The sequence below is a fragment of the Haliotis rufescens genome, unplaced genomic scaffold (genome assembly GCF_023055435.1).
Source record: "Haliotis rufescens isolate VD_foot unplaced genomic scaffold, xgHalRufe1.0.p SCAF_24, whole genome shotgun sequence".
In the NCBI taxonomy this organism is placed as follows: Eukaryota; Metazoa; Mollusca; class Gastropoda; order Lepetellida; family Haliotidae; genus Haliotis; species Haliotis rufescens.
In genome coordinates this window covers 5,923,798-5,934,659 of record NW_025963935.1, presented here as the reverse complement: position 1 = coordinate 5,934,659, position 10,862 = coordinate 5,923,798, and the positions used below count along the sequence as shown (strand labels likewise).

Below are 10,862 nucleotides of genomic sequence, written 5' to 3'. Positions count from 1 at the left end.
CATGCTTGTCGTAAGTCCCATCAAGATCCGGGGTAGAATAGGTCTTCAGCAACCCATGTTTGTCGTAAGAGGCGACTAACGGGTTCGGGTGGTCAGACTCGCTGGCTAGGTTGATGCATGTCATCGATCCCAGTTACGTAGATCAATGCTCATGATGTCAATCACTGGATTGTCTGGTCCAGACTCGAATATTTAAGGATCCTGTTATATAGCTGGAATACTAGTGAGGAAGGCATTAAGCAACAAAGAAAATCAAAACATTACGATGACCGGTAAATTATATAGTTTGGGCTTGACAAACTGGTGGCTGATATCATGAGCAACGTACAAGCCCACGCAACTATTGTACCGACCCTGACCACCCTGTCCATTTTAGTCGCCGCTTTCGTCATTGGCCCCTTACACTAATAAGAGTGGTTACTGCACTTATATAGCGACGTGCAGGCACGTTGTGTAGGTTTGTGTGACTACCGGTTGTATAGTGCTAGCCCACTGAGATACCATGCCTCAGATTAACAAGAATACCCCACTCAGACACACTATACTGACTCCGAGCCGACCAGTCCTTGTTTTATCCCCTTAATGATGAGCGTCAGGCTGGGAAACAACAAGTATCATCTCTTAACGTCTTTGGGTATAACGCGGCCCGTGTCCGAACTACTAGGAGTGAGTGAGTATGGTTTTACGCCGCTTTTAGCAATATTCCAGCAATATCATGGCGGGGACACCAGAAATGGGCATCACACAGTGTACTCATGTCGGGAATCGAACCGGGTCTTCGGCGTGACGAGCGAACGCTTTAACCACTAGGCTACCCGCCCGTCCCCCGAACTACTGACCTTCCGCTCTCCGGGCAGACGCTCTATCTACTAGACCTCGGGGAGACGCTCTGTCTACTAGACCTCGGGGAGACGCTCTGTCTACTAGACCTCGGGGAGACGCTCTATCTACTAGACCTCGGGCAGACGCTCTATCTACTAGACCTCGGGGAGACGCTCTATCTACTAGACCTCGGGGAAAACAACATTCAGCATTACGATTATTTATTTAACCAACACATTATGTACATTAAACTACGCTTATAACGAACTTCCGGATATAACGAACTGTTTCTTAGTTCAGTCAATTTTTTCTATATTTGTTGTCCATATGCTTATAACGAAACGGTTATAACGAATTAAAATTAGTGGTCCCTTTGAGTTCGTTATAACCGTAGTTTACTGTATTGTAATAACAGATAAACTAAAAACGATTGCTCGTTTCTCAGATGACCATGTTCCAATGTTCTCGTAGGTTATCTAGCTAGCCAATTATCGCCTTTCCCGCGAACGGGACGCCCTCTATCGGCGTCAGGTGAGGTCCGTTGTTACAGTTGTCTCCCTTACAGCAGAAGGAGCACGTGATCGCATAACCTGACACCTGGTGGTCAATGCCACGACAACGAGGCTGTGCCTGGGTGGATGAATAACTTTGCTGACACTGTGGTAGTGACGCACACCTGGAAACAGAGTCAGGAGAGCAAATAAAAAATAAAAAAAGATGTTGTTTTTTGTCTTAGTGTTAAAAGGGGACACGGGTGGCCCAGTCGTCTAGGACCCTGCGATTCGCTGTGCAGAATTGCGTCCCTTGGCCAGGCCAGAAACCTATGATTGTGGGTTTGAATCCCGGTTCGCCCCAATTATGTTTCTAGGTTTGTCAGCACCATACCCGTGCTCGTGGGTTTCACCGAAGTGGTAAACGTCTGAGACCTGCATCACTTCGGGCCTACCTCCCACATTAAGCTGACACGCCGCGATATAACTGGAATACTGTAAAAAGCGGCGTTAAACCCAACTCACTCACTCACTTAGTGTTAAAACGTTGATTACCAGCGCTACAAACCTGTTCTCCAAGGCGCCGCAAATTCATTGTGCACAGTTGCCTCCCTTGGGCACACCAGAAACCTATAATTGTGGGTTCGCCCCGATTACGTTTCTAGGTATGTCAGCACCATACCCGTGCTCGTATGTTCCACCAAAGTTGTAAGCGTTTGAGACCCGCATCACTTCGGAAAACTTGTCGATAAAAAGGTGTGAAGGGGGAGGGCGCCCCCCAGGAACAGCCAGCCCAACCCCCATCTCCTTGAGCCCGGCCCCCATCTCCTTGAGCCCGGCCCCAATCTCCTTGAGCCCGGCCCCCATCGCCTTGAGCCCAGCCCCCATCGCCTTGAGCCTGGCCCCCATCTCCTTGAGCCAAGCCCCAATCGCCTTGAGCCCAGCCCCCACCTCCTTGAGCCCGGCCCCCATCGCCTTGAGCCCAGCCCCCATCGCCTTGAGCCTGGCCCCCCATCTCCTTGAGCCCGACCCCCATCTCCTTGAGACCGGCCCCAATCTCCTTGAGCATGACCCCCATCTCCTCCCATCTCCTTGAGCCCGGCCCCAATCTCCTTGACCCCGGCCCCCATCTCCTTGACCCCGACCCCCATCTCCTTGAGCCCGACCCCCATCTCCTTGAGACCGGCCCCAATCTCCTTGAGCATGACCCCCATCTCCTCCCATCTCCTTGAGCCCGGCCCCAATCTCCTTGACCCCGGCCCCCATCTCCTTGACCCCGACCCCCATCTCCTTGAGCCCGACCCCCATCTCCTTGAGCCTGCCCCCCATCTCCTTCAGCCCGACCCCCATCTCCTTGAGCCCGGCCCCCATCTCCTTCAGCCCGACCCCCATCTCCTTGAGTCCGACCCCCATCTCCTTCAGCCCGACCCCCATCTCCTTCAGCCCGGCCCCCATCTCCTTGAGCCCGACCCCCATCTCCTTGAGTCCGACCCCCATCTCCTTGAGCCCGACCCCCATCTCCTTGAGCCCGGCCCCCATCTCCTCCAATCTCCTTGAGCCCGACCCCCATCTCCTTGAGCCCGGCCCACATCTCCTCCAATCTCCTTGAGCCCGGCCCCCATCTTCTTGAGCCCGGCCCCCATCTCCTTGAGCCCGGCCCCCATCTCCTCCCATTTCCTTGAGTCCGACCCCCATCTCCTTGAGCCCGGCCCCCATCTCCTTGAGCCCGGCCCCCATCTCCTCCAATCTCCTTGAACCCGGCCCCCATCTTCTTGAGCCTGGCCCCCATCTCCTTGAGCCCAACCCCCATCTCCTTGAGCCCGGCCCCCATCTCCTCCAATCTCCTTGAGCCCGGCCCCCATCTTCTTGAGCCCGGCCCCCATCTTCTTGAGCCCGGCCCCCATCTTCTTGAGCCCGGCCCCCATCTCCTCCCATCTCCTTGAGTCCGACCCCCATCTCCTCCAATCTCCTTGAGCCCGACCCCCATCTCCTCCAATCTCCTTGAGTCCGGCCCCCATCTTCTTGAGCCCGGCCCCCATCTTCTTGAGCCCGGCCCCAATCTCCTCCAATCTCCTTGAGCCCGGCCCCCATCACCTCCCATCTCCTTGAGCCCGGCCCCCATCTCCTCCCATCTCCTTGAGCCTGGCCCCCATCTCCTCCCATCTCCTTGAGTCCGACCCCCATCTCCTCCCATCTCCTTGCAGCCGGCCCCCATCTTCTTGAGCCCGGCCCCCGTCTCCTTGAGCCTGGCCCCTATCTCCTCCCATCTCCTTGAGCCCGGCCCCCATCTCCTCCAATCTCCTTGAGCCCGGCCCCCATCTTCTTGAGCCCGGCCCCCATCTTCTTGAGCCCGGCCCCCATCTCCTTGTGCCTGGCCCCTATCTCCTCCCATCTCCTTGAGCCCGGCCCCCATCTTCTTGAGCCTGGCCCCCATCTCCTTGCAGCCGACCGCCATCTCATTGAGCCCGACCCCCATCTCCTCCAATCTCCTTGAGCCCGGCCCCCATCTCCTCCAATCTCCTTGAGCCCGGCCCCCATCTCCTCCAATCTCCTTGAGGCCGACCCCCATCTCCTCCAATCTCCTTGAGCCTGGCCCCTATCTCCTCCCATCTCCTTGAGCCTGGCCCCCATCTCCTTGAGCCTGGCCTCCATCTCCTTGCAGCCGACCGCCATCTCCTTGAGCCCGGCCCCCATCTCCTCCAATCTCCTTGAGCCCGGCCCCCATCTCCTCCAATCTCCTTGAGCCCGGCCCCCATCTCCTCCAATCTCCTTGAGCCCGGCCCCCATCTCCTTGAGCCTGGCCTCCATCTTCTTGAGCCCGGCCCCCATCTTCTTGAGCCCGGCCCCCATCTCCTCCAATCTCCTTGAGCCCGGCCCCCATCTTCTTGAGCCCGGCCCCCATCTCCTTGAGCCTGGCCCCTATCTCCTCCCATCTCCTTGAGGCCGACCCCAATCTCCTTGAGCCCGACCCCCATCTCCTCCAATCTCCTTGAGCCCGGCCCCCATCTCCTTGAGCCCGGCCCCCATCTCCTCCAATCTCCTTGAGCCCGGCCCCCATCTCCTTGAGCCTGACCCCCATCTCCTTGCAGCCGGCCCCCATCTCCTTGAGACCGGCCCCCATCTCCTTGCCCGTACGGGTCAAATACTTACAGGCATCAAGAATGGTCCCCGAATGGTGAGAGTCGTGACAAATGGCAACGTACTGTACACGAGATGCCCCCCTTTCACCAACACAAATAATTTTGCTGATGTCACTTCATACTCTGGAAGTTCTATGACTAGATTAAGGGTCCTCTGAAAACACTATCACACAACACTATCAACTCGACTCCCCTTACATTAGCATTACTTGCTAAAACTACGTAGCGCCATGAGCATTAACTTGGTTAATGGAATCTGGCGCAGTATAAATGGACTTCGTGATATGATCAGGTAAGTTAAAGTTCCAATACGCTGCGCATTTTCTCCTACCCTTTGACGATGTTCCTGTTGCCGGTGCTGTGGTCGGTGACTGTTGAGATGCAGTAGGTGTCGTTGCCGACGCAGGCGGAGCTCACGGGAGAAGTGTAGCAGTCGAGATCAGTGCAGTGGATACACACGACTGTGATAAGTAAAGGCAACGTGTCAGTGCGGGTGTTCGAGAAGGGAGATAATCCGTGTCAGTGCGGGTGTTCGAGAAGGGGAGATAATCCGTGTCAGTGCGGGTGTTCGAGAAGGGAGATAATCCGTGTCAGTGCGGGTGTTCGAGAAGGGGAGATAATCCGTGTCAGTGCGGGTGTTCGAGAAGGGGAGATAATCCGTTTCAGTGCGGGTGTTCGAGAAGGGAAGATAATCCGTGTCAGTGCGGGTGTTCGAGAAGGGGAGATAATCCGTGTTGGTGCGGGTGTTCGAGAAGGGGAGATAATCCGTGTTAGTGCGGGTGTTCGAGAAGGGGAGATAATCCGTGTTGGTGCGGGTGTTCGAGAAGGGGAGATAATCCGTGTTAGTGCGGGTGTTCGAGAAGAGGAGATAATCAGTGTCAGTGCGGGTGTTCAAGAAGGGAGATAATCCGTGTTAGTGCGGGTGTTCGAGAAGGGGAGATAATCCGTGTTAGTGCGGGTGTTCGAGAAGGGGATATAATCCGTGTCAGTGCGGGCGTTCGAGAAGGGGAGATAATCCGCGGGTGTATGCCTTGGCCTTGTCTGTTTGTCTGTCTGTATGTCTCCATTTGTGTGCCTGTGTCTGTCCGTGAATGTCTGCTTCTCTGCCAGTGTCTGACTATGGACGTCTGCTTGTCTCTCTCCACTGTCTGTCTGTCTCCACTCTCCGTCTATGTCTGTGTCTGTCTGTGCCTGCGTATGAATGTCTGCGTGTCTGTCTCCACTCTCCGTCTATGTCTGTGTCTGTCTGTGCCTGCGTATGAATGTCTGCGTGTCTGTCTGACTCCACTCTCCGTCTATGTCTGTGTCTGTCTGTGCCTGCCTATGAATGTCCGCGTGTCTGTCTGTCTCCACTCTCCGTCTATGTCTGTGTCTGTCTGTGCCTGCCTATGTATGTCTGCGTGTCTGTCTGTCTCCGCTCTCCGTCTATGTCTGTGTCTGTCTGTGCCTGCCTATGTATGTCTGCGTGTCTGTCTGTCTCCGCTCTCCGTCTATGTCTGTGTCTGTCTGTGTCTGCCTATGTATGTCTGCGTGTCTGTCTGACTCCACTCTCCGTCTATGTCTGTGTCTGTCTGTGCCTGCCTATGAATGTCTGCGTGTCTGTCTGTCTCCACTCTCCGTCTATGTCTGTGTCTGTCTGTGCCTGCCTATGAATGTCTGCGTGGCTGACTCCACTCTCCGTCTATGTCTGTGTCTGTCTGTCTCCACTCTCCGTCTATGTCTGTGTCTGTCTGTGCCAGCCTATGAATGTCTGCGTGTCTGTCTGACTCCACTCTCCGTCTATGTCTGTGTCTGTCTGTGCCTGCGTATGTATGTCTGCGTGGCTGTCTCCACTCTCCGTCTATGTCTGTGTCTGTCGGTGCCTGCGTATGAATGTCTGCGTGTCTGTCTCCACTCTCCGTCTATGTCTGTGTCTGTCTGTGCCTGCGTATGAATGTCTACGTGTCTGACTCCACTCTCCGTCTATGTCTGTGTCTGTCCGTGCCTGCCTATGAATGTCTACGTGTCTGTCTCCACTCTCCGTCTATGTCTGTGTCTGTCTGTGCCTGCCTATGAATGTCTGCGTGTCTGTCTGACTCCACTCTCCGTCTATGTCTGTGTCTGTCTGTGCCTGCCTATGAATGTCCGCGTGTCTGTCTGTTTCCACTCTCCGTCTATATCTGTGTCTGTCTGTGCCAGCCTATGTATGTCTGCGTGTCTGTCTGACTCCACTCTCCGTCTATGTCTGTGTCTGTCTGTGCTTGCCTATGTATGTCTGCGTGTCTGTCCGCCCCCACTCTCCGTCTATATCTGTGTCTGTCTGTGCCTGCCTATGTATGTCTGCGTGGCTGTCTCCACTCTCCGTCTATGTCTGTGTCTGTCTGTGCCTGCCTATGAATGTCTGCGTGTCTGTCTGACTCCACTCTCCGTCTATATCTGTGTCTGTCTGTACCTGCCTATGAATGTCTGCGTGTCTGTCTGACTCCACTCTCCGTCTATGTCTGTGTCTGTCTGTACCTGCCTATGAATGTCTGCGTGTCTGTCTGTCACCACTCTCCGTCTTTGTCTGTGTCTGTCTGTGTCTGCCTATGAATGTCTGCGTGTCTGTCTGACTCCACTCTCCGTCTATGTCTGTGTCTGTCTGTACCTGCCTATGAATGTCTGCGTGTCTGTCTGACTCCACTCTCCGTCTATGTCTGTGTCTGTCTGTACCTGCCTATGAATGTCTGCGTGTCTGTCTGTCTCCACTCTCCGTCTATGTCTGTGTCTGTCTGTGCCTGCCTATGTATGTCTGCGTGGCTGTCTCCACTCTCCGTCTATGTCTGTGTCTGTCTGTGCCTGCCTATGAATGTCTGCGTGTCTGTCTGACGCCACTCTCCGTCTATATCTGTGTCTGTCTGTGCCTGCCTATGAATGTCTGCGTGGCTGTCTCCACTGTCTCCGATGATTTACCGATGTACGTTTTGAAGTATGTATTGATGTATTAATCAATTTATTGATTTACCGATGTAGGTATTGATGTATGTATTGATGTATGTTTTGATGTATTGATCAATTTATTGATTTACCGACATGTGTATTGAAGTATGTATTGAAGTATGTATTGAAGTATGTATTGAAGTATGTATTGAAGTATGTATTGAAGTATGTATTGAAGTATGTATTGAAGTATGTATTGATATATTGAGTGATGTATTGCTTGCTTTATTGATTGTTTGATTTCCCCTACTGTTGCTATTATCAGCTAGATTGACAGACAGACCTGGTTTGGGTGTGGTGGCCCTTGTTGTAGCTTTCGTTACTGCCGCAGCACGTGCGTGAACATCCACACTGACATCCGGGGTCTTTTGGGCGATGAAACACACCAGCAGCACACCTGGAGATACGAGAAAACTCACAATTAGTTCAGCGTTACACCTACAAGTGTGACCAGTACATCCGAGTGAATGAAGGAGTTAGACTGTAACAGTTCTCATGTTTCTCACTGTCAGTATCTACGTGAACCCACTGGCGCACCCAGGGGTTTAAAATGGGGTGGGTGGTGTTAGAGCAGGGTCCTTCCTTCCTTCCTTCCTTCTTGACTGACTTACTATTATAGGGGGGCACGGGTGGCCCAGTCGTCTGAGACGCCGCGATTCGCTGTGCAGAGATGCGTCCCTTGGGCACGCCAGAAACCTATGATTGTGGGTTCGAATCCCGGTTCGCCCCGATTATGTTTCTAGGTTTGTCAGCACCATACCCGTGCTCGTGGGTTTCACCGAAGTGGTAAACGTCTGAGACCTGCATCACTTCGGGCTTTCCTCCCACATTAAGCTGACACGCCGTGATATAACTGGAATACTGTTAAAAGCGGCGTTAAACACAACTCACACACACACACATACTATTATAGATTTCATGCGTTTTCCGACACTATGCGTATTTCGCACAAAGAGCTATGGTCCCCTTTAGCTTTGCTTTAATAACAAACACGTGTGTGCTGCGCCCCCTGCCGGTAAACGAACACTCACCTGCCACACACACAGCCGACACAACAGCCAACACAACATTCGACGCCATTTTGAAAGTGCCAAGAGGCCTCCAAGTCACGCGGTGCGGAAGTCGTCATCCTCAACGTGTCTCTTGAAACCGTAAGAAAAACGGGCACTATTAATTAATAGTAATTGTAGTCTATGTGATATACTTATGGGTTTGAAGTATGTTAGGGATGTAAATGTTGGTTCCTTGTGTCCCCGTTGTGACACAGACTTTGATAAAATGACATTTGTGGTTCCGACTCGAATACCAACTGTATTCTCCCACGGCCTTATCAGTTCCAACATGTGCGGCCCCGAATATACAATCATACTTACCTTATCTCTATGCTACAGCATTGCTTGACAACGGCATAAGGATCTATACCGAAACGTCGCCTTTACAGTCTTAAATCTGGTGTCCCCCGACGTGATATTGCTGGAATATTGCTAAAAGCGGCGTAAGAGCATACTCACTCACTCACTTACAGTGTTATAGAAGTTATCCATAACTTGTGTCTACTTTGTCATCCGTCAACATCTAAGCAATGCCCATCAAACAATTCATTGTGCTACCGAACAATAATCGGATGACACTTGATTAAGAAGACGATGTGTAAATATTAAGGCTGATTTTCAGGGATTTTTATACGTTTTTTCACGGCTGTTTTGTCTTTTACTCCCATCTGTTTTGGTGGATAATCGACGCTGGTTATAAACTGGCCTTTCCATTTTATTTTATGTGATAAATTAACCCATTCTCTGCCACTTCAACTAGAAATAACAGTGAAACAAACATTATCTGCTTCATATTTCGATTTCACATAACGCTTCAGAGTGACAAAATACGACTCTCCACAAGACTGTACGACAAGACTGTACGACAAGACTGCACGACAAGACTGTACGACAAGACTGTACGACAAGACTGCACGACAAGACTGCACGACAAGACTGTACGACAAGACTGTACGACAAGACTGCACGACAAGACTGTACGACAAGACTGTACGACAAGACTGCACGACAAGAGGGATGACTTCATCTTTCAAACAGTCCCTTCATGTCGAGCAGTATTCCAGCAGCTCCAGCCTTTGGTGTCTACATGTCATAGCTCGGAGGTACAATCCAGCATGCTCTTTGTACGAAGATTTTAAAGAGCGTCATGCGACTCTTGCTTAAAAGTTGTTTGATCAGGGCTACAACATTCAAGGCCTCAGTAAATCTTTCAACCATTTTCGTGGCAGATGTGTGGAGGGCAGTTCCACATTTGACAAATCGGTGGCAAAAATTCCTGATGCTGTTCCCCATTTTGACTTGTACCATATGTTCAAGTGTTTTTTTTTGTGGAACAATTTTCTTGCCTTTGCATGTGTTTGTGACTGGTTTCATCGGTGGGGCAGAGTACACTCACCTTTTTGCAAACGCTTGGTATCATCACAACTTTATAGTCATTCATAAGCACAAATTATTGACATTGTCGAAATCGTACAATATACTCATTATTATGGAAATGATTTTTGTTGCTTTTATTTATGTAGCGGCCATAAAATTTCCGAGTCCCTTGATGGTATTCGAACCACGGACCTTCTGATCAGAGGTCGGACGCCTTGTCCACATGACCAAAGAGGATAAACCGTCAGCAAGCTGACAAGGTAAGGATGTCATCTGTGGGATGACTCCACGCCCTGCTACATACTCCCCCGTCAACAGAAGGCACGTCCCGGGCCGCATAGTAGGGTACTGAGGCTTCTTTTGCTCAAATTTAATATGAACGTGCTCAGCCCCACGTTGGGCGCCAATGTAGCGGCCATAAAATTTCCGAGTCCCGTGATGGGATTCGAACCACGGACCTTCTGATCAGAGGTCGGACGCCTTGTCCACATGACCAAAGAGGATAACCCCGTCAGCAAGCTGACAAGGTAAGGACGTCATCTGTGGGATGACTCCACGCCCTGCTACATATACAATATCTTTGCTGGCACTCATCCCAGAACAGGCGTGTAGAGACTCGAACCCAGGTCTTCGCCGTGACAAGACAACGCTCTAACATCCACCCCACTGTCCTCGCCTTTCGGGGTGTGAGGGAGTTGGCAATATTCCAGCTCTATCACGGCGGGGGACACCAGAATTGTCTTCACACATTGTAACCATGTGAAGAGTCGAACCCGGGTCTTCGGCGTGACGACCGAACGCTTTAACCACTGGACTACTCCATCGACCCCCTCCTCCTTTCAGTGGTCTCAATCAATCGATATATCTCACTTGTCATGAGGGGGCAAGAGTGGCTCAGGCGTCTAAGGCGCGCGATTCGCTGTGCAGAGTTGCGTCCCTTGGGCACGCCAGAAACCTATGATTGTGGGTTCGAATCCCGGTTCGCCCCGATTATGTTTCTAGGTTTGTCAGCACCATACCCG

The 10,862-nt window shown here is 51.8% G+C and overlaps 1 protein-coding gene across 1 annotated transcript; it reads right to left on the bottom strand.

Moving 5' to 3' along the window:
* Positions 1 to 1,026: 1,026 nt before the first annotated feature.
* On the bottom strand, positions 1,027 to 8,556 carry LOC124125699. The gene is made up of 4 exons (XM_046489047.2): positions 8,443 to 8,556; positions 7,695 to 7,808; positions 4,785 to 4,914; positions 1,027 to 1,498 (listed from the first exon to the last, which is right to left on the bottom strand). The coding sequence occupies exons 1-4, from the start codon at positions 8,489 to 8,491 to the stop codon at positions 1,303 to 1,305; spliced, it is 489 nt and encodes a 162-aa protein (XP_046345003.2). The 5' UTR covers positions 8,492 to 8,556; the 3' UTR covers positions 1,027 to 1,302.
* Positions 8,557 to 10,862: the final 2,306 nt, after the last annotated feature.